The sequence below is a fragment of the Lethenteron reissneri genome, chromosome 69 (genome assembly GCF_015708825.2).
Source record: "Lethenteron reissneri isolate LAM-NWPU_2019-01 chromosome 69, ASM1570882v1, whole genome shotgun sequence".
In the NCBI taxonomy this organism is placed as follows: Eukaryota; Metazoa; Chordata; class Hyperoartia; order Petromyzontiformes; family Petromyzontidae; genus Lethenteron; species Lethenteron reissneri.
Window position 1 is genome coordinate 7,263,161 of NC_083847.1, and position 26,522 is coordinate 7,289,682.

A 26,522-nucleotide genomic window follows, 5' to 3' on the forward strand; every position below is an offset into this window, starting at 1 on the left:
ATCATCACTAACATCATCATCATAACCACCACCATCATTATCATCAGTGTCACCATCATCACCACCACCATCATCACCACCACCATCACCACCACCACCATCATCACCATTATCACCATTATGATCAGTGTCATCATCACCACTACCACCATCATCACCACCACCACCATCATCACTACCATCATCATCATAACCACCACCATCATTATCATCAGTGTCACCATCATCACCACCACCATCATCACCACCACCATCACCACCACCACCATCATCACCATTATCACCATTATGATCAGTGTCATCATCACCACTACCACCATCATCACCATCACCACCATCATCACTACCACCACCATCATCATCAGTGTCATCATCATCAGTGTCATCATCACCAGTGTCATCATCACCATCATCACCATCACCACCATTATGATCAGTGTCATCATCACCACCATCACCATCACCGCCATAATCACCATCACTACCACCACCATCACCATCACTGCCGTCATCATCATCAGTGTCATCATCATCAGTGTCATCTTCATCAGTACCACCGCCATCATCATCAGTGTCATCATCATCAGTGTCATCATCATCAGTGTCATCATCATACAGTGGCTACAGACATCGTCAGGGTCGGGATCGAACCCACGACCTCCTGTTTACCAGGCGAGGTAGTCAACATCTCACCACAGGGAGAGAGAGAGACACAGACTCCAAGCATACAGCAAGCAGCAGACATCTTCAGGGTCAGGATCGAACCCACGACCTCCTGTGTACCAGGCGAGGTAGTCAACATCTCCCCCCCCGCCTGTGTCGTGGTGCCTTGTGCCAGCAGTCTCAATGCTCGTCGTGGCTCGAGGCGTTTGGCGACTGCGTGGAGGAGCGCTCGGGCTACAGCGCGCTGTGCGAACAGAGCGAGGCTGCCGAAGGTGGCGATGGTGCCGATGGTGGTCACAGCGGCGGTCACAGCGGCGGCCACAGTGGTGGTCACGTGGCTGGCCACGGCGCCTGTGGCAGCCTGGCTGAGTACGCGCGTCAGTGCGGACGTCACGGTGGCGGTGGAGGTCAAGGGGCACTGCGCGGATGGAGGGCGCAAGTTGGATGCGGTGAGCGTGGTGTCGGTAGCAATCGTGTGTAGTAGTGTATAGTGTAGTGTGTAGTGTAGTGTGTAGTGTAGTGTGTATAGTAGTGTAGTGTGTAGTGTGTAGTTTAGTGTGTATAGTAGTGTAGTGTGTATAGTAGTGTATAGTGTAGTGTATAGTGTATATTAGTGTAGTGTATAGTGTAGTGTATAGTGTATATTATATTAGTGTAGTGTATAGTGTAGTGTATAGTGTAGTGTATAGTGTAGTGTATAGTGTAGTGTATAGTGTAGTAGTGTATAGTAGTGTACTGTATAGTGTAGTAGTGTATAGTGTAGTAGTGTATAGTGTATTGTAGTGTAGTGTAGTAGTGTATAGTGTAGTGTATATAACATCTGAAAGCACAGCGCGTAGATGCGGTGCCCATCAGCATCGCACCAGCAGCAGCCACAAGCTGCTGCCACAAGCTGCGACGCTGATCAGTTTCGGGTGTCGATGGTTCTCACGTTTCGTCGAGGTGGATGCGTCGTAGTGACCCCCTCCCCTGTCTCGTCTCTGCCTCCTGCCCAGCCGCCCCGTCGTGCCCCGAGGGAGAGGAGTTTCACGACTGCGGCTCCCCCTGCGAGAAGAGCTGCGCCAACCCCAGCGGGGCCATCAGCTGCGACGAGGCGTGTGTGCCGGGATGCTTCTGCCCCGAGGGTACGGCTCGCTCGGTCACTCGCTCGGTTACTCACTCGGTCACTGAGTTACTCACTCAGTCACTCAGTTACTCACTCAATCAGTTACTCACTCACTCAGTTACTCACTCACTCACTCGCTCGCTCGGTCACTCAGTTACTCACTCACTCAGTTACTCACTCACTCACTCGCTCGCTCGGTCACTCAGCTACTCACTCACTCACTCAGTTACTCACTCAGGAGATCAGCTGTAACGAGGTGTTTGTGCCGGGATGCTTCTGCCCCGAGGGTACGGCTCGCTCGGTCACTCGCTCGGTTACTCACTCGGTCACTCAGTTACTCACTCAGTCACTCAGTTACTCACTCACTCAGTCACTCAGTTACTCACTCACTCACTCAGTTACTCACTCACTCACTCAGCCACTCAGTTACTCACCCACTCACTCGCTCGCTCGGTTACTCACTCGGTCACTCACTCACTCAGCTACTCACTTACTCGCTCAGTTACTCACTCAGTTACTCAGTTACTCAGCTACTCACTCACTCGCTCAGTTACTCACTCACTCACTCGGTCACTCATTCGCTCACTCGCTCGCCCGCTCACTCACCCGCTCAGTCACTCGCTCGCCCGCTCACTCGCCCACTCTCACGAAGCAACGCACTTTACGGTGGCGAGCCCCGCCAGGAAGAGAGACCTGGTGCGGTGTTGGTGACTAGTCAGGGAGACCCCCCACTCTGACCCCCCCCACCCCCTCCTTGACCCCCCACTCTGACCCCCCCCACCCCCTCCTTGACCCCCCACTGTGACCCCCCCTACCCCCTCCTTGACCCCCCACTGTGACCCCCCCCCCACTGTGACCCCCCCCCTCCCCCCCCCCCCCCCAGGCACGGTGAGGGATGACCACGGCGAGTCTCACCGCTGCATCTCGCAGGCGGAGTGCCCGTGCAAGTACGAGGAGCAGCTGCACCACGCCGGGGACTCGCTGGAGGACGGGTTCAACGCCTGGTGAGTCGACCCTCTCACCACGTGACCCTCTCACCACGTGACCCTCTCACCACGTGACCCTCTCACCACGTGACCCTCTCACCACGTGACCCTCTCACCACGTGACTCTCTCACCACGTGACCCTCTCTCACCCCGTGTCTCCCCCCCGTGTCTCCTCCCCGTGTCTCCCCCCCCCCGTGTCTCTCCCCCCGTGTCTCCCCCCCCGTGTCTCCCTCCCCCCCGTGTCTCTCCCCGTGTCTCCCCCCCCCCCCGTGTCTCTCCCCGTGTCTCCCCCCCCCCCCGTGTCTCTCCCCGTGTCTCCCCCCCCCCCCCCGTGTCTCTCCCTGTGTCTCCCCCCCCCCCCCCCGTGTCTCTCCCCGTGTCTCCCCCCCCCCCCGTGTCTCCCTCCCCCCCGTGTCTCTCCCCGTGTCTCCCCCCCCCCCCGTGTCTCTCCCCGTGTCTCCCCCCCCCCCGTGTCTCTCCCCGTGTCCTCCCCCCCCCCCCCGTGTCTCTCCCCGTGTCTCCCCCCCCCCCGTGTCTCTCCCCGTGTCTCTCCCCGTGTCTCCCCCCCCCCCCGTGTCTCTCCCCGTGTCTCCCCCCCCCCCCCGTGTCTCTCTCCCCCCGTGTCTCCCCCCCCCCGTGTCTCTCTCCCCCCGTGTCTCCCCCCCCCCGTGTCTCCCCCCCCCCCCCGTGTCTCTCCCCGTGTCTCCCCCCCCCCCGTGTCTCCCCCCCCGTCTCCCCGCCCACGTGTCTCTCCCCCGTGTCTCCCCCCGTGTCTCCCCCCGTGTCTCTCCCCGTGTCTCCCCCCCCCCCCGTGTCTCCCCCCGTGTCTCCCCCCGTGTCTCTCCCTGTGTCTCCCCCCCCCCGTGTCTCCCCCCGTGTCTCCCCCCGTGTCTCCCCCCGTGTCTCTCCCCCCGTGTCTCTCCCCGTGTCTCTCCCCTCCGTGTCTCTCCCCCCGTGTCTCTCCCCGTGTCTCTCCCCCCGTGTCTCCCCCCCCGTCTCCCCGCCCACGTGTCTCTCCCCCGTGTCTCCCCCCGTGTCTCCCCCCGTGTCTCTCCCCGTGTCTCCCCCCCCCCCGTGTCTCCCCCCGTGTCTCCCCCCGTGTCTCTCCCCGTGTCTCCCCCCCCCCGTGTCTCCCCCCGTGTCTCCCCCCGTGTCTCCCCCCGTGTCTCTCCCCCCGTGTCTCTCCCCGTGTCTCTCCCCTCCGTGTCTCTCCCCCCGTGTCTCTCCCCGTGTCTCTCCCCCCGTGTCTCCCCCCCCGTCTCCCCGCCCACGTGTCTCTCCCCCGTGTCTCCCCCCGTGTCTCCCCCCGTGTCTCTCCCCGTGTCTCCCCCCCCCCCGTGTCTCCCCCCGTGTCTCTCCCCCCGTGTCTCTCCCCGTGTCTCTCCCCTCCGTGTCTCTCCCCCCGTGTCTCTCCCCGTGTCTCTCCCCCCCGTGTCTCCCCCCCGTGTCTCTCCCCTCCGTGTCTCTCCCCCCCGTGTCTCTCCCCTCCGTGTCTCTCCCCGTGTCTCTCCCCCACCGTGTCTCTCCCCCCGTGTCTCCCCCCCGTGTCTCCCCCCCCGTCTCCCCGCCCACGTGTCTCTCCCCCGTGTCTCTCCCCCGTGTCTCCCCCCGTGTCTCTCCCCGTGTCTCTCTCCCCCCGTGTCTCTCCCCGTGTCTCCCCCCCGTGTCTCCCCCCCCGTCTCCCCGCCCACGTGTCTCTCCCCGTGACTCTCCACGTGACCCCCCCGTGCCCCCCCCCCCCAGCACGTGCACGGGGGGCCAGTGGCTGTGCGACGCGAGGGAGCAGCAGGCCGAGTGTTCGCTGGAGGGCGGCAGCCACGTGAAGTCCTTCGACTCGGCAGCGTTCAGCTTCCACAGCGAAGGCGACTTCATCCTCTGCATGGTACACGCGGAGAGAGACACACACACACACAGCGTGGGTGAGTGGGTGGGTGAGTGGGTGGGTGGGTGAGTGAGTGGGTGGGTGAGTGGGTGAGTGAGTGGGTGAGTGAGTGGGTGAGTGAGTGGGTGAGTGAGTGGGTGGGTGAGTGAGTGGGTGGGTGAGTGGGTGAGTGAGTGGGTGAGTGAGTGGGTGAGTGAGTGAGTGAGTGGGTGAGTGAGTGGGTGAGTGAGTGGGTGAGTGAGTGAGTGGGTGAGTGAGTGGGTGGGTGGGTGAGTGGGTGAGTGAGTGGGTGAGTGAGTGGGTGAGTGGGTGAGTGAGTGAGTGAGTGGGTGAGTGGGTGAGTGAGTGAGTGGGTGAGTGGGTGAGTGGGTGAGTGGGTGAGTGGGTGAGTGAGTGGGTGAGTGAGTGAGTGAGTGAGTGGGTGGGTGAGTGGGTGAGTGAGTGGGTGAGTGAGTGGGTGAGTGAGTGAGTGGGTGAGTGAGTGAGTGGGTGAGTGAGTGGGTGAGTGAGTGAGTGGGTGAGTGAGTGGGTGAGTGGGTGAGTGGGTGAGTGAGTGGGTGAGTGAGTGGGTGAGTGGGTGAGTGAGTGAGTGAGTGAGTGGGTGAGTGGGTGAGTGAGTGAGTGGGTGAGTGGGTGAGTGGGTGAGTGGGTGAGTGAGTGGGTGAGTGAGTGAGTGAGTGAGTGAGTGGGTGGGTGAGTGGGTGAGTGAGTGGGTGAGTGAGTGGGTGAGTGAGTGAGTGGGTGAGTGAGTGGGTGAGTGAGTGGGTGAGTGAGTGAGTGGGTGAGTGAGTGGGTGAGTGAGCGAGTGAGTGGGTGAGTGGGTGAGTGAGTGGGTGGGTGGGTGGGTGAGTGGGTGAGTGATGGGTGAGTCTGTGTTGTGCAGAAGGACAAGTGGATGGTCCACGCTCGCCTGCGGCAGGAGGAGGATGAACTCCCCAGCCTGGCCGCAATCCTCTTCACGTCCACCTCGGTGACACTCACACACACAGTCACACAGACACACACACAGACACACAGACACACACAGTCACACAGACACACACACACACAGACACTCACACAGACACACACACACACACAGACACTCACACACACACTCACACACACACTCACACACTAACACACACACTCACACACACACACAGTCACACAGACACACACACACTAACACACACACTCACACACACACACAGTCACACAGACACACACAGACACACAGACACTCACTCACACACACACTCACACACACACTAACACACACACTCACACACTCACACACACACTCACACACACACTCACACACTAACACACACACTCTCACACACACACTCACACACACACACAGTCACACAGACACACACAGTCACACAGACACACACACACTAACACACTAACACACACACTCACACACACACTCACACAGACACACACACACACACTCACACACTAACACACACACTCACACACACACTCACACACACACTCACACACTAACACACACACTCACACACACACTCACACACACACACAGTCACACAGACTCACACACACTCACACAGACACACACTCACACACACACACAGACACACAGACACACACACACACACTCACACACACACTCACAGACACACTCACACACTCACACACACACACACAGTCACACAGACTCACACACACTCACACAGACACACACTCACACACACACACAGTCACACAGACACACACACACACACTCACACACACACTCACACACACACTCACACACACACTCACACACACACTCACACACACACTCACACACCACCTAACACACACACTCACACACACACTCACACACACACACACTCACACACTAACACACACACTACATCCCACACACACACTCACACACACACTCACACACTAACACACACACTCACACACACACTCACAGACACACAGTCACACAGACTCACACACACTCACACAGACACACACTCACACACACACACAGTCACACAGACACACACAGTCACACAGACACACACACACTAACACACTAACACACACACTCACACACACACTCACACAGACACACACACACACACTCACACACTAACACACACACTCACACACACACTCACACACACACTCACACACTAACACACACACTCACACACACACTCACACACACACACAGTCACACAGACTCACACACACTAACACAGACACACACTCACACACACACACAGACACACAGACACACACACACACACTCACACACACACTCACACACACACACACACTCACACACACACTCACACACACACACAGTCACACAGACTCACACACACTCACACAGACACACACTCACACACACACACAGTCACACAGACACACACACACACACTCACACACACACTCACACACACACTCACACACACACTCACACACACACTCACACACACACTCACACACTAACACACACACTCACACACACACTCACACACACACTCACACACTAACACACACACTCACACACACACTCACACACACACTCACACACTAACACACACACTCACACACACACTCACACACACACACAGTCACACAGACTCACACACACTCACACAGACACACACTCACACACACACACAGACACACAGACTCACAGACACAGACACACTAACACACACACTCACACAGACACACACTCACACACACACACAGACTCACACACACTCACACAGACACACACACACACACACACAGTCACACAGACTCACACACACTCACACAGACACACACTCACACACACACACAGTCACACAGACTCACACACAGTCACACAGACACACTAACACACACACTCACTCACACACTCACACACAGACACACACACACTCACACACACACAATAACACACACACAGACAAACACACACACTCACACTCACACACTCACACAGACACACAGACACACACAGACACACTCACACACACACACAGACACACAGACACACACTCACACACACACTCACACAGTCACACAGACACACACACAGACACACACACACACTCACACACTCACACACTCACACACTCACACACACACACTAACACACAGACACTAACACACACACTCACACACAGACACACACACAGACACACACTCACACAGACTCACACAGACACTCACACACACACACAGACACACTAACACACACACACACTCACACACACACTCCACTCACACAGAGAGACGCAGATTCCAAATATATACAGCAGCAGGCATCGTCAGGGTCGGGATCGAACCCACGACCTCCTGTGCACCAGGCGAGGTAGTCAACATCTCACTAGCAACAGTGGCTACAGGCATCGTCAGGGTCGGGATCGAACCCACGACCTCCTGTACACCAGGCGAGGTAGTCAACATCTCCGTGTCACCGTGAGCTGACCTTGCGTGTTCTGTGGTCGTGCAGGAGAAGTTGGAGATCGACAGCGAGGGGAAGATGTTCCTCAACGACCTGCCGCTGCCACTACCCTACCACTCAGGTAGCCCTTCGTGATGGTGGGCAGCGGGTGCCGTGGGTGGGTGAGTGAGTGATTGAGTGAGTGGGTGGGTTGGTGGGTTGGTGAGTGACTGAGTGGGTGGGTGGGTGAGTGAGTGGGTGGGTGGGTGGGTTGGTTACTAAATGAAGTCAACCACCACTTCCAGCATCGTCACGGTCTTGGTTCCGTGGACCTGATGATCTCTTTGGGCCCGGAGCCCAATCTCAGGTGACCTGGGCTCTAACCTCAACGATGTTGAGGAGGTGTAAGACCTCTCTGAGCTACTGTGTGGAGTCGCTGTTGGTTCAGAAGCGACCTTCACAGACGGAAATGTATCGCAGAAGCCAAATGTTCTGATCGCATGGAGAGTGAACAACGGGGAGAGAGATACGGCAGAACTCCAAATACTTACAGCGGCAGGCGTCGTCAGGCTCGGGATCGAACCCACGACCTCCTGCGCACCAGGCGAGGTAGTCACCATCTCACGAGGGACCAGACACCCTCCCGCCGACCGAGCGAACGACGTCTCGGTGTCTCCCAGATTCGGTGAAGGTCTACCGGCCCAGCTCCAGCTTCATCCACCTGCAGGCGCGGCTCGGCCTCAAGGTGGAGGTGCAGGTGAAGCCGGTGATGCAGGTCTACCTGGCGCCCTCCGCCGAACACAAGGGCAGGCTCAAGGGTGAGACATGGGGCGGTCCTCACACCGACCCCCGGCACCGACCCCCAACACCGACCCCCAACACCGACCCCCAACACCGACCCCCAACACCGACCCCCAACACCGACCCCCAACACCGACCCCCAGTGTTGACCCCCAACACCGACCCCCAACACCGACCCCCAACACCGACCCCCAACACCGACCCCCAGTGTTGACCCCCAACACCGACCCCCAACACCGACCCCCAACACCGACCCCCAACACCGACCCCCAGTGTTGACCCCCAACACCGACCCCCAACACCGACCCCCAGTGCTGACCCCCAATGCTGACCCCCAGCACCGACCCCCAACACCGACCCCCAACACCGACCCCCAACACCGACCCCCAACACCGACCCCCAACACCGACCCCCAGTGTTGACCCCCAGCACCGACCCCCAACACCGACCCCCAGTGCTGACCCCCAGTGTTGACCCCCAGCATTGACCCCCAGCCCCGACCCCCAACGCTGACCCCCAACGCTGACCCCCAATGCTGACCCCCAATGCTGACCCCCAACACCGACCCCCAGCGTTGACCCCCAGCCCCGACCCCCAGCGTTGACCCCCAGTGTTGACCCCCAGTGTTGACCCCAGCGTTGACCCCAGCGTTTCTGTGGTGTGTCTGTGGTGTGTCTGTGGTGTGTCTGTGGTGTCTGTCGTGTGTGTGTGGTGTGTGTGTGGTGTGTGTGTGTGGTGTGTGTGTGTGGTGTGTGTGTGTGGTGTGTGTGTGGTGTGTGTGTGGTGTGTGTGTGGTGTGTGTGTGTGGTGTGTGTGTGTGTGTGTGTGGTGTGTGTGTGGTGTGTGTGTGGGGTGTCTGTGGTGTGTGTGTGGTGTGTGTGGTGTGTGTGGTGTGTGTGTTGTCTGTGTGGTGTGTGTGTCTGTGGTGTGTGTGTGGTGTGTGTGGTGTGTGTGTGGTGTGTGTGTGATGTGTGTGTGGTGTGTGGGGTGTGTGTGTGGTGTGTGTGTGGTGTGTGTGGTGTGTGTGTTGTCTGTGCTGTGTCTGTGGTGCGTGTCTGCGGTGCGTGTCTGCGGTGTGGTGCGTGTCTGTGGTGCGTGTCTGCGGTGTGTGTGTGGTGTGTCTGTGGTGCGTGTCTGTGGTGCGTGTCTGCGGTGTGTCTGCGGTGTCTGCACTGCACAGGGATGTGCGGCAACTACAACGGGCAGGAGGCGGACGACTTCACGTCGCCACAGAACATCGTGGAGGCGACCGGGGAGAGTTTCGCCGCCTCGTGGAACACAGCGGCAGCGGCAGCAGCGGTGATCGTGGTGCCCAACCTCTGCAGAGACAGTGAGGGGGCCACCGCAGCCACAGAGACACACAGACTCAGAGACACACAGACTCAGAGACACACAGACTCAAAGACACGTAGACTCACACACAGAGACACACACAGACTCACACACAGAGACACAGAGACACACAGACTCACACACAGAGACACGTAGACTCAGCACACAGAGACACGGAGACTCAGAGACACGTAGACTCAGAGACACGTAGACTCAGCACACAGAGACACGGAGACTCAGAGACACGTAGACTCAGAGACACGTAGACTCAGAAACACAGAGACACGTAGACTCAGCACACAGAGACACGTAGACTCAGAGACACGTAGACTCAGCACACAGAGATATGTAGACTCACACACAGACACACACAGACTCACCACACAGAGACACGTAGACTCACCACACAGAGACCCACAGACTCACTACACAGAGACCCACAGACTCACCACAGAGACCCACAGACTCACCACACAGAGACCCACAGACTCACCACAGAGACCCACAGACTCATCACACAGAGACCCACAGACTCACCACAGAGACCCATAGACTCACCACACAGAGACCCACAGACTCACCACAGAGACCCACAGACTCATCACACAGAGACCCACAGACTCACCACAGAGACCCACAGACTCACCACACAGAGACCCATAGACTCACCACACAGAGACCCACAGACTCACCACACAGAGACCCACAGACTCACCACACAGAGACCCACAGACTCACCACACAGAGACCCACAGACTCACCACACAGAGACCCATAGACTCACCACAGAGACCCACAGACTCACCACACAGACCCCCAGACTCACCACACAGACCCACAGACTCACCACACAGAGACCCCCAGACTCACCACAGAGACCCCCAGACTCACCACAGAGACCCACAGACTCACCACACAGAGACCCACAGACTCACCACAGAGACCCCCAGACTCACCACACAGACCCCCAGACTCACCACACAGACCCACAGACTCACCACACAGAGACCCCCAGACTCACCACAGAGACCCCCAGACTCACCACAGAGACCCCCAGACTCACCACAGAGACCCACAGACTCACCACACAGACCCCCAGACTCACCACACAGAGACCTACAGACTCACAGAGACCCACAGACTCAGACACAGACTCACCACAGAGACCCACAGACTCACCACACAGACTCACCACACAGACTCACAGAGACCAGAAACCCACAGACTCACCACACAGAGACCCACAGACTCACCACAGAGACCCACAGACTCACCACACAGAGACCCATAGACTCACCACACAGAGACCCACAGACTCACCACACAGAGACCCACAGACTCACCACAGAGACCCCCAGACTCACCACAGAGACCCACAGACTCACCACACAGAGACCCACAGACTCACCACACAGAGACCCACAGACTCACCACAGAGACCCACAGACTCACCACGCAGAGACCCACAGACTCACCACACAGAGACCCACAGAATCACCACACAGACCCCCAGACTCACACAGAGACCCACAGACTCACCACACAGACCCCCAGACTCACCACACAGACCCCCAGACTCACCACACAGAGACCCACAGACTCACCACACAGAGACCCACAGACTCACCACACAGAGACCCACAGACTCACCACACAGAGACCCACAGACTCACCACACAGAGACCCACAGACTCACCACACAGACCCCCAGACTCACACAGAGATCCACAGACTCACCACAGAGACCCACAGACTCACCACAGAGACCCACAGACTCACCACACAGACCCCCAGACTCACCACACAGAGACCTACAGACTCACAGAGACCCACAGACTCAGACACAGACTCACCACAGAGACCCACAGACTCACCACACAGACTCACCACACAGACTCACAGAGACCAGAAACCCACAGACTCACCACACAGAGACCCACAGACTCACCACAGAGACCCACAGACTCACCACACAGAGACCCACAGACTCACCACAGAGACCCCCAGACTCACCACAGAGACCCACAGACTCACCACAGAGACCCACAGACTCACCACAGAGACCCACAGACTCACCACAGAGACCCCCAGACTCACCACACAGACCCCCAGACTCACACAGAGACCCCCAGACTCACCACAGAGACCCCCAGACTCACCACAGAGACCCACAGACTCACCACAGAGACCCACAGACTCACCACAGAGACCCACAGACTCACCACAGAGACCCACAGACTCACCACAGAGACCCACAGACTCACCACAGAGACCCACAGACTCACCACAGAGACCCACAGACTCACCACACAGAGACCCCCAGACTCACCACAGAGACCCATAGACTCACCACACAGAGACCCACAGACTCACCACAGAGACCCACAGACTCATCACACAGAGACCCACAGACTCACCACAGAGACCCACAGACTCACCACACAGAGACCCCCAGACTCACCACACAGAGACCCACAGACTCACCACACAGAGACCCACAGACTCACCACAGAGACCCACAGACTCACCACACAGAGACCCACAGACTCACCACAGAGACCCACAGACTCATCACACAGAGACCCACAGACTCACCACAGAGACCCCCAGACTCACCACAGAGACCCCCAGACTCACCACACAGAGACCCCCAGACTCACCACACAGAGACCCACAGACTCACCACAGAGACCCCCAGACTCACCACACAGAGACCCACAGACTCACCACAGAGACCCCCAGACTCACCACACAGAGACCCACAGACTCACCACAGAGACCCACAGACTCACCACAGAGACCCACAGACTCACCACAGAGACCCACAGACTCACCACAGAGACCCACAGACTCACCACAGAGACCCACAGACTCACCACAGAGACCCACAGACTCACCACAGTTGCCACTTTGCTTCCCGCAGAGGAGCTGAGCAAGCGCTGCGACGTTTCGGACCACCCCATCTTCAAGAAGTGCCTCAAGCACGTCGACTTTGAACCCTTCAAGAAGGTGAACACACAGACAAAGCTCCCCCGGGTAGCCTCCACAGACTGTGGGGCAAGTGCTGTTAGTAGCGAGCAGCTCCTGTGAACACAAAGACAAAGCTCCCCCGGGTAGCCTCAACAGACTGTGGGGCAAGTGCTGTTAGTAGTGAGCAGCAGCCCGTTTCGCCCCCTCGATCCGGCCGAACAAAAGCTGTTGAGGCATGCGGTGGCTGGGCATGCGGGCTACATGGCCCAGCCGACGCAGCCTTGCCTGCCGGAGGAGCTCACCGATGGGACTTTGTCCAGATCTTTCAAGGATTTGTGAGCTCCTCACACAATCCAGCCTGCAGGTTAAACCCAGGATGGATCGTAGGCAGGGCCAGCCTAAATGTTTCTAACTGGCAAAGATGCTCCATTAGGGGGGGGGTCCACGTTTCGCAAGCGTAGAGAAGGGAGGGAATGACTGTGGCACACACCCAAACCCACACACGTGTACCCACAACCCGTGTACCCACACACCCGTGTACCCACACACCCGTGTACCCACACACACCCATACCAACACACCCATACCACCACACCCGTACCACCACACCCGTACCACCACACCCGTACCAACACACCCATACCAACACACCCATACCAACACACCCATACCACCACACCCATACCAACACACCCATACCAACACACCCATACCAACACACCCATACCAACACACCCATACCAACACACCCATACCAACACACCCATACCAACACACCCATACCAACACACCCACGTGTACCCACACACACGTGTACCCACACACACGTGTACCCACCCCCATACCCACACACGTGTAACCACACACACGTGTACCCACACACCTGTACCCACACACGTGTACCCACCCCCCGTGTACCCACCCCCCGTGTACCCACCCCCCGTGTACCCACCCCCGTGTACCCACCCCCCGTGTACCCGCCCCCCGTGTACCCACCCCCCGTGTACCCGCCCCCCGTGTACCCACCCCCCGTGTACCCGCCCCCCGTGTACCCACCCCCGTGTACCCACCCCCCGTGTACCGCCCCCCGTGTACCCACCCCCCGTGTACCCGCCCCCGTGTACCCACCCCGTGTACCCGCCCCCCGGTACCACCCCCGTGTACCGCCCCGTGTACCCACCCCGTGTACCCGCCCCCCGTGTACCCACCCCGTGTACCCACCCCGTGTACCCACCCCCGTGTACCCAACACCCGTGTACCCACCACCCGTGTACCCACACACGTGTACCCCCCCCCGTGTACCCACCCCCCATGTACCCACCCGTGTACCCACCCCCCGTGTACCCACCCCCCGTGTACCCACCCCCCGTGTACCCACCCCCATGTACCCACCCCCGTGTACCCACACACGTGTACCCACCCCCCGTGTACCACCCCCGTGTACCCACCACGTGTACCCACCCCCCGTGTACCACCCCCGGTACCCCACCCGTGTACCCACCCCCCGTGTACCCACACACGTGTACCCACCCCGTGTACCCACCCCCCGTGTACACACACACCCGTGTACCCACACACGTGTACCCACCCCCCGTGTACCCACCCCCCGTGTACCCGCCCCCGTGTACCCCCCCGTGTACCCACCCCGTGTACCCACCCCCGTGTACCCACCCCCGTGTACCCACCCCGTGTACCACCCCGTGTACCCGCCCCCCGTGTACCCGCCCCCCGTGTACCCACCCCGTGTACCCACCCCCCGTTGTACCCCCCCGTGTGTACCCCCCCCCGTGTACCCACCCCCGTGTACCCCACCCCCGTGTACCCCACCCCGTGTACCCACCCCCGTGTACCCACCCCCGTGTACCCACCCCCGTGTACCCACCCCGTGTACCCACCCCCGTGTACCACCCCCGTGTACCCACCCCCCGTGTACCACCCCCCGTGTACCCACCCCCGTGTACCCACCCCCCGTGTACCCACCCCCGTGTACCCACCCCCGTGTACCACCCCCCGTGTACACCCCCCCCGTGTACCCACCCCGTGTACCCACCCCGTGTACCCACCCCGTGTACCCACCCCCCGTGTACCCGCCCCCCGTGTACCCGCCCCCCGTGTACCCGCCCCCCCGTGTACCCACCCCCCGTGTACCCACCCCCGTGTACCCACCCCCCGTGTACCCACCCCCCGTGTACCCACCCCCGTGTACCCACCCCCCGTGTACCCACCCCCCGTGTACCCACCCCCCGTGTACCCACCCCCCGTGTAGAACTGCGAGATGGACGTCTGCCACTCCACGAGCCGGAGCCGGGAGAAGTTTTGTGGTGCGCTGGGCTCCCTGGCGCGAGCCTGTGGCAGGCGCGGCGTCCCCGTCGCCAACTGGGGCAGCGGCGTCTGTGGTGAGTAGTGGGGGTGATGGTGATGATGATGGCTCATGATGATGATGGATGATGGATCATGATGATGATGTGGATGATGCGGCGTCCCCGTCGCCAACTGGGGCAGCGGCGTCTGCGGTGAGTAGTGGGGATCGTGATGATGGTGGTGATGATGATGATGGATCGTGATGGATGATGATGTGGCTGATGATGATGGATGATGATAATGATGATGGATGATGATGATGATAATGATGATGGATGATGATGATGATGACGATGGATGATGACGATGGATGATGATGATGATGGATGATGGATGATGATGGATCATGATGATGATGATGATGGATCATGATGGATGATGATGGCTCATGATGGATGATGATGATGGATGATGATGGCCCACGATGGATGATGATGTTGACGATGTGGATGACTCTGCTGTATCTGTGGCCGTGTAGAAGAGTCGTGCCCGGCTGGGCAGCTGCTGGGCGAGGCTCCGAGCGCCTGCTCCAAGACCTGCCACGGGTTTGTGGAGCACGCCGCCTGCGACGGAGACGTCCCCTACTCCGGTACCACGGGGTCACACAGTCACACCACACAGTCACACCACACAGTCACACCGCACCACACAGTCACACCACACAGTCACACCGCACCACACAGTCACACCACACCACACAGTCACACCACACAGTCACACCGCACAGTCACACCACACCACACAGTCACACCGTACAGTCACACCACACCACACAGTCACACCACACCACACAGTCACACCGCACCACACAGTCACACCACACAGTCACACCACACAGTCACACCACACAGTCACACCACACAGTCACACCACACAGTCACACCACACCACACAGTCACACCACACAGTCACACCACACCACACAGTCACACCGCACCACACAGTCACACCACACAGTCACACCACACAGTCACACCACACAGTCACACCACACAGTCACACCACACAGTCACACCACACCACACAGTCACACCGCACAGTCACACCACACAGTCACACCACACAGTCACACCACACCACACAGTCACACCACACAGTCACACCACACCACACAGTCACACCACACCACACCACACAGTCACACCACACAGTCACACCACACCACACAGTCACACCGCACCACACAGTCACACCGCACCACACCACACAGTCACACCACACAGTCCACACCACACCACACAGTCACACCACACAGTCACACCACACCACACAGTCACACCACACCACACCACACAGTCACACCACACAGTCACACCACACCACACAGTCACACCGCACCACACAGTCACACCGCACCACACCACACAGTCACACCACACAGTCACACCACACCACACCACACAGTCACACCACACAGTCACACCACACAGTCACACCACACCACACAGTCACACCGCACCACACCACACAGTCACACCACACAGTCACACCACACCACACAGTCACACCACACAGTCACACCACACCACACAGTCACACCGCACAGTCACACCACACAGTCACACCACACAGTCACACCACACCACACAGTCACACCACACAGTCACACCACACAGTCACACCACACAGTCACACCACACCACACAGTCACACCGCACAGTCACACCACACAGTCACACCACACAGTCACACCACCACACAGTCACACCACACAGTCACACCACACCACACAGTCACACCACACCACACCACACAGTCACAACCACACCAGCACACACAGTCACACCACAAGTCACACCGCCCACACAGTCACACCGCACCACACCACACAGTCACACCACACAGTCACACCACACCACACCACACAGTCACACCACACAGTCACACCACACCACACAGTCACACCACACAGTCACACCACACAGTCACACCGCACCACACCACACAGTCACACCGCACCACACAGTCACACCACACCACACAGTCACACCACACCACACAGTCACACCACACAGTCACACCACACCACACAGTCACACCACAAAGTCACACCACACAGTCACACCACACCACACAGTCACACCACACCACACAGTCACACCACACAGTCACACCACACAGTCACACCACACAGTCACACCGCACAGTCACACACCACACACACAACACACACAGTCACACCACACCAGCACCACCAGTCACACCGCACCAGTCACACCGCACCAGTCACACCACACCACACAGTCACACCACACCACACAGTCACACCACACCACCAGTCACACCACACCACACAGTCACACCACACAGTCACACCACACCACACAGTCACACCACACCACACAGTCACACCACACCACACAGTCACACCACCCCACACAGTCACACCGCACCACACCACACAGTCACACCACACCACACCACACAGTCACACCACACAGTCACACCACACCACACCACACAGTCACACCACACAGTCACACCACACCACACAGTCACACCGCACAGTCACACCACACCACACCACACAGTCACACCGCACCACACCACACAGTCACACCACACCACACAGTCACACCACACCACACAGTCACACCACACCACACAGTCACACCACACCACACAGTCACACCACACCACACAGTCACACCGCACCACACAGTCACACCGCACTACACCACACAGTCACACCACACAGTCACACCACACCACACCACACAGTCACACCACACAGTCACACCACACCACACCACACAGTCACACCACACAGTCCACACCGCACCACACCACACAGTCACACCGCACCACACAGTCACACCACACAGTCACACCGCACAGTCACACCACACAGTCACACCACACAGTCACACCACACCACACAGTCACACCACACAGTCACACCGCACAGTCACACCACACACTCACACCACACAGTCACACCACACCACACCACACCACACAGTCACACCGCACAGTCACACCACACCACACAGTCACACCACACCACACAGTCACACCACACCACACAGTCACACCACACAGTCACACCACACCACACAGTCACACCACACCACACCACACAGTCACACCACACCACACAGTCACACCACACCACACAGTCACACCGTACAGTCACACCACACCACACAGTCACACCACACAGTCACACCACACCACACAGTCACACCGCACCACACAGTCACACCACACAGTCACACCGCACAGTCACACCACACAGTCACACCACACAGTCACACCACACCACACAGTCACACCACACAGTCACACCGCACAGTCACACCACACACTCACACCACACAGTCACACCACACCACACCACACCACACAGTCACACCGCACAGTCACACCGCACAGTCACACCACACCACACAGTCACACCACACCACACAGTCACACCACACCACACAGTCACACCACACAGTCACACCACACCACACAGTCACACCACACCACACCACACAGTCACACCACACCACACAGTCACACCACACCACACAGTCACACCGTACAGTCACACCACACCACACAGTCACACCACACAGTCACACCACACCACACAGTCACACCACACCACACCACACCACACAGTCACACCGCACAGTCACACCGCACAGTCACACCACACCACACAGTCACACCACACCACACAGTCACACCGTACAGTCACACCACACCACACAGTCACACCACACAGTCACACCACACAGTCACACCACACCACACAGTCACACCACACAGTCACACCACACAGTCACACAGTCACACCGCACTACCACACAGTCACACCACACAGTCACACCACACCACACCACACAGTCACACCACACAGTCACACCACACCACACCACACAGTCACACCACACAGTCACACCGCACCACACCACACAGTCACACCGCACCACACAGTCACACCACACAGTCACACCGCACAGTCACACCACACAGTCACACCACACAGTCACACCACACCACACAGTCACACCACACAGTCACACCGCACAGTCACACCACACACTCACACCACACAGTCACACCACACCACACCACACCACACAGTCACACCGCACAGTCACACCACACCACACAGTCACACCACACCACACAGTCACACCACACCACACAGTCACACCACACAGTCACACCACACCACACAGTCACACCACACCACACCACACCACACAGTCACACCACACCACACAGTCACACCACACCACACAGTCACACCGTACAGTCACACCACACCACACAGTCACACCACACAGTCACACCACACCACACAGTCACACCGCACCACACAGTCACACCACACAGTCACACCGCACAGTCACACCACACAGTCACACCACACAGTCACACCACACCACACAGTCACACCACACAGTCACACCGCACAGTCACACCACACACTCACACCACACAGTCACACCACACCACACCACACCACACAGTCACACCGCACAGTCACACCGCACAGTCACACCACACCACACAGTCACACCACACCACACAGTCACACCACACCACACAGTCACACCACACAGTCACACCACACCACACAGTCACACCACACCACACCACACCACACAGTCACACCACACCACACAGTCACACCACACCACACAGTCACACCGTACAGTCACACCACACCACACAGTCACACCACACAGTCACACCACACCACACAGTCACACCACACCACACCACACCACACAGTCACACCGCACAGTCACACCGCACAGTCACACCACACCACACAGTCACACCACACCACACAGTCACACCGTACAGTCACACCACACCACACAGTCACACCACACAGTCACACCACACAGTCACACCACACCACACAGTCACACCACACAGTCACACCACACCACACAGTCACACCGTACAGTCACACCGCACCACACAGTCACACCACACCACACAGTCACACCGTACAGTCACACCGCACCACACAGTCACACCACACAGTCACACCACACAGTCACCACCACACCACACAGTCACACCGCACAGTCACACCACACCACACAGTCACACCACACACACAGTCACACCACACCACACAGTCACACCACACAGTCACACCACACCACACAGTCACACCACACCACACAGTCACACCACACCACACAGTCACACCACACCACACAGTCACACCGTACAGTCACACCACACCCACACAGTCACACCACACAGTCACACCACACCACACAGTCACACCACACCACACCACACCACACAGTCACACCGCACAGTCACACCCGCACAGTCACACCACACCACACAGTCCACACACCACACAGTCACACCGTACAGTCACACACACAGTCACACCACACCACACAGTCACACCACACAGTCACACACACCACACAGTCACACCGTACAGTCACACCGCACCACACAGTCACCACCACACAGTCACACCACACAGTCACACCACACCACACCGCACCACACAGTCACACCACACAGTCACACCACACCACACCGCACCACACAGTCACACCACACAGTCACACCACACAGTCACACCACACCACACCGCACCACACAGTCACACCACACAGTCACACCACACAGTCACACCACACAGTCACACCACACCACACAGTCACACCGTACAGTCACACCGCACAGTCACACCCACACCACACAGTCACACCACACCACACAGTCACACCACACAGTCACACCACACAGTCACACCGCACCACACCACACAGTCACACCACACAGTCACACCACACCACACAGTCACACCGCACAGTCACACCACACCACACAGTCACACCACACAGTCACACCGCACAGTCACACCACACAGTCACACCACACAGTCACACCGACAGTCACACCACACAGTCACACCACACAGTCACACCACACCACACAGTCACACCACACAGTCACACCGCACAGTCACACCACACACTCACACCACACAGTCACACCACACCACACCACACAGTCACACCGCCACAGTCACACCGCACAGTCACACCCACACCACACAGTCACACCACACCACACAGTCACACCACACCACACAGTCACACCACACAGTCACACCCACACCACACAGTCACACCACACCACACCACACCACACAGTCACACCCACACCACACAGTCACACCACACCACACAGTCACACCGTACAGTCACACCACACCACACAGTCACACCACACAGTCACACCCCACCACACAGTCACACCACACCACACCACACCACACAGTCACACCGCACAGTCACACCGCACAGTCACACCACACCACACAGTCACACCACACCACACAGTCACACCGTACAGTCACACCACACCACACAGTCACACCACACAGTCACACCACACAGTCACACCACACCACACAGTCACACCACACAGTCACACCACACCACACAGTCACACCGTACAGTCACACCGCACCACACAGTCACACCACACAGTCACACCACACAGTCACACCACACCACACAGTCACACCACACAGTCACACCACACCACACAGTCACACCGTACAGTCACACCGCACCACACAGTCACACCACACAGTCACACCACACAGTCACACCACACCACACAGTCACACCACACCACACAGTCACACCACACCACACAGTCACACCACACCACACAGTCACACCACACAGTCACACCACACCACACAGTCACACCACACCACACCACACAGTCACACCACACCACACAGTCACACCACACCACACAGTCACACCGTACAGTCACACCACACCACACAGTCACACCACACAGTCACACCACACCACACAGTCACACCACACCACACCACACCACACAGTCACACCGCACAGTCACACCGCACAGTCACACCACACCACACAGTCACACCACACCACACAGTCACACCGTACAGTCACACCACACAGTCACACCACACCACACAGTCACACCACACAGTCACACCACACCACACAGTCACACCGTACAGTCACACCGCACCACACAGTCACACCACACAGTCACACCACACAGTCACACCACACCACACCGCACCACACAGTCACACCACACAGTCACACCACACCACACCGCACCACACAGTCACACCACACAGTCACACCACACAGTCACACCACACCACACCGCACCACACAGTCACACCACACAGTCACACCACACCACACAGTCACACCGTACAGTCACACCGCACAGTCACACCACACCACACAGTCACACCACACCACACAGTCACACCACACAGTCACACCACACAGTCACACCGCACCACACCACACAGTCACACCACACAGTCACACCACACCACACAGTCACACCACACAGTCACACCACACCACACAGTCACACCGCACAGTCACACCACACCACACAGTCACACCACACCACACAGTCACACCGTACAGTCACACCACACAGTCACACCGCACAGTCACACCACACCACACAGTCACACCACACCACACAGTCACACCGTACAGTCACAGCGCACCACGGAGTGACGCTCGCTACCGCGACAACCCTCGCCTCCGGCCTGCCCAAGGCTGCCCGTGGTGACCGCTGCCCCTTGCTGTGTGGGGGCAGGCTGCCTGTGCCCCGAGGGGCAGCTGCTGGAGCCCGAGGGCAGCTGCGTGCCTCCCGAGGGCTGCCCCTGCTACGCGGGAAACCGCGTGGTTCCACCCGGTCAGAGCTACGAGAGCGGCAGTCAGAGATGGTGAGGAGCGGGGTGCACCTAGCCTGGCACCGACACTGCTGCAGCACCCGTCCAGTCACCCACCCAGTCACCCACCCACACAGTCACCCACCCAGTCACCGAACCCACCCAGTCACCCACCCAGTCACCCACCCACTCACCCAGTCACTCACCCAGTCACCCACCCAGTCACCCATCCAGTCACCCACTCAGTCACCCACCCAGTCACCCACCCAGTCACCCACCCACCCAGTCACCCACCCAGTCACCTACCCAGTCACCCACCCACCCAGTCACCCACCCAGTCACCCACCCACACAGTCACCCAGTCACCCACCCAGTCACCTACCCAGTCACCCACCCAGTCACCCACCCAGTCACCTACCCAGTCAACAACCCACCCAGTCACCTACCCACACAGTCACCCAGTCACCCACCCACCCAGTCACCCACCCACCCAGTCACCCACCCAGTCACTCACCTAGTCACCCACCCAGTCATCCACCCACCCAGCCAACCACCCAGTCACCCACCCAGTCACCCACCCGGTCACCCCCCCCAGTCACCCACCCACCCAGTCACCCACCCAGTCACTCCCCCAGTCACCCACCCACCCAGTCACCCACCCACCCAGTCACCCACCCAGTCACCCACCCACCCAGTCACCCACCCAATCACCCACCCAGTCACCCAACCAGTCACCCACCCAGTGTGTGTGTGTCTCTGTGTGTGTCACACCGTGTGTGTGTCACTGTGTGTGTCACTATGTCACTATGTGTGTGTGTGTGTCACTGTGTGTGTCACTATGTCACTATGTGTGTGTGTCACTGTGTGTGTCACTGTCACTGTGTGTGTGTGTCTCTGTGTGTCACTATGTCACTATGTGTGTGTGTGTGTCACTGTGTGTGTCACTATGTCACTATGTGTGTGTGTGTGTCACTGTGTGTGTCACTGTCACTGTGTGTGTGTGTGTCACTGTGTGTGTCACTGTCACTGTGTGTGTGTGTGTGTCACAGCGTGTGTGTGTCACTGTGTGTGTCACTGTGTGTGTGTGTGTCACTGTGTGTGTCACTGTGTGTGTGTCACTGTGTGTGTCACTGTGTGTGTCACTATGTCACTGTGTGTGTGTGTCACTGTGTGTGTCACTGTGTGTGTCACAGCGTGTGTGTGTCACTGTGTGTGTGTGTCACTATGTGTGTGTGTGTCACTGTGTGTGTCACTGTGTGTGTCACTGTGTGTGTGTGTGTCACTGTGTGTGTGTGTGTCACTATGTGAGTGTGTGTGTCACTGTGTGTGTCACTATGTCACTATGTGTGTGTGTGTCACTGTGTGTGTCACTATGTCACTATGTGTGTGTGTGTGTGTGTCACTGTGTGTGTCACTATGTCACTATGTGTGTGTGTGTCACTGTGTGTGTCACAGTGTCACTATGTGTGTGTGTCACTGTGTGTGTCACTATGTCACTATGTGTGTGTGTGTCACTGTGTGTGTCACTATGTCACTATGTGTGTGTGTGTGTCACTGTGTGTGTCACTATGTCACTATGTGTGTGTGTGTGTCACTGTGTGTGTCACTATGTCACTATGTGTGTGTGTGTGTCACTATGTCACTATGTGTGTGTGTGTCACTGTGTGTGTCACTGTGTGTGTCACAGCGTGTGTGTGTGTCACTGTGTGTGTGTGTGTCACTGTGTGTGTCACTATGTCACTATGTGTGTGTGTGTCACTGTGTGTGTCACTATGTCACTATGTGTGTGTGTGTCACTGTGTGTGTCACTATGTCACTATGTGTGTGTGTGTCACTGTGTGTGTCACTATGTCACTATGTGTGTGTGTGTCACTGTGTGTGTCACTATGTCACTGTGTGTGTGTGTGTCACTGTGTGTGTCACTGTGTGTGTCACTATGTCACTATGTGTGTGTGTGTCACTGTGTGTGTCACTATGTCACTATGTGTGTGTGTCACTGTGTGTGTCACTATGTCACTGTGTGTGTGTGTGTCACTGTGTGTGTCACAGCGTGTGTGTGTCACTGTGTGTGTCACTGTGTGTGTCACTGTGTGTGTGTGTGTCTCTGTGTGTGTCACTGTGTGTGTCACTGTGTGTGTCACTATGTCACTGTGTGTGTGTGTGTGTGTCACTGTGTGTGTCACTGTGTGTGTCACTATGTCACTATGTGTGTGTGTGTCACTGTGTGTGTCACTATGTCACTATGTGTGTGTGTGTGTCACTATGTGTGTGTGTGTGTCACTATGTCACTGTGTGTGTGTGTGTCACTGTGTGTGTCACTGTGTCTGTCACAGCGTGTGTGTGTGTCACTGTGTGTGTGTGTCACTATGTGTGTGTGTGTCACTGTGTGTGTCACTGTGTGTGTCACTGTGTGTGTGTGTGTCTCTGTGTGTGTCACTGTGTGTGTGTGTGTCACTATGTCACTATGTGTGTGTGTCACTGTGTGTGTCACTGTGTGTGTCACAGCGTGTGCAAGTCCGGAGTACTCCACTGTGAAAACCCCAAGCAGCAGCAGCAGCAAGGTGAGACGGGGTGCACCAAAACCACCACCACAACCACCACAACCACCACAACCACCACCACCACCACAACCACCACCACCACCACCACAACTACCACCACCACAACAACCACAACCACAACCATCACCACCACCACCACCACCACCAACTACCACCACCACAACAACCACAACCACAACCATCACCACCACCACCGCCACCACAACTACCAACACCACAACAACCACAACCACAACCATCACCACCACCACCACCACCACAACCACAACCACAACAACCACAACCACAACCACAACCACCACCACCACCGCCACCACAACTACCACCACCACAACCACCACCACAACCACCACCACCACAACCACCACCACAACAAGCCCTCAACTGTGGGTGTGGGGTTTGCCACGAGAGGATGAAAACGTTTCCACCATTGGAACCTCATTTTCCAGAAGAAAAAATATGATAATTGGTTTTTTACCCTTCTATCTGGCAACAAAACTGACAACTTTTTTTACAAGGAGTCATGTTTGCATAGACCACAATACCTGCAGTCATAATGCAAACAAAAGACACAACTCTGATAATGTATGTGCACTGTCCTTGAAGTTGATTGGTCCACACCCGAGACAGCTTTCCTTAGAGCCTAGTCTCACATGGTGTTGGACCAGATGACGCAAAAAGGCGCACAACTCAAAGACAATGCACCATCAGAGTATGAGAGCTCGGGGTGAAGCATTTACACCATTGGATTCATCTTCTTGGTTCTTTCGGTAAAGTCACCA

At 57.5% G+C, this 26,522-nt stretch overlaps 1 protein-coding gene and 1 pseudogene across 1 annotated transcript in view; one reads left to right on the plus strand and one right to left on the minus strand.

Moving 5' to 3' along the window:
• LOC133360679 (zinc finger protein Xfin-like) overlaps positions 1-26,522 on the minus strand; it is a 265,251-nt pseudogene that overhangs the window by 173,866 nt on the left and 64,863 nt on the right.
• The window catches only part of LOC133360850 (mucin-2-like), a 106,803-nt gene that overhangs the window by 25,597 nt on the left and 54,684 nt on the right, over positions 1-26,522 (plus strand). The window contains exons 8-20 of the mRNA XM_061579752.1: positions 842-1,112; positions 1,659-1,787; positions 2,652-2,772; positions 4,499-4,637; positions 5,521-5,607; positions 8,098-8,170; positions 8,709-8,846; positions 10,010-10,159; positions 13,085-13,170; positions 15,398-15,527; positions 15,971-16,081; positions 23,104-23,233; positions 25,685-25,740. Of these exons, the coding sequence (XP_061435736.1) occupies positions 842-1,112; positions 1,659-1,787; positions 2,652-2,772; positions 4,499-4,637; positions 5,521-5,607; positions 8,098-8,170; positions 8,709-8,846; positions 10,010-10,159; positions 13,085-13,170; positions 15,398-15,527; positions 15,971-16,081; positions 23,104-23,233; positions 25,685-25,740 (1,621 nt within the window). The remainder of the gene's footprint in view (positions 1-841; positions 1,113-1,658; positions 1,788-2,651; positions 2,773-4,498; positions 4,638-5,520; positions 5,608-8,097; positions 8,171-8,708; positions 8,847-10,009; positions 10,160-13,084; positions 13,171-15,397; positions 15,528-15,970; positions 16,082-23,103; positions 23,234-25,684; positions 25,741-26,522) is intronic.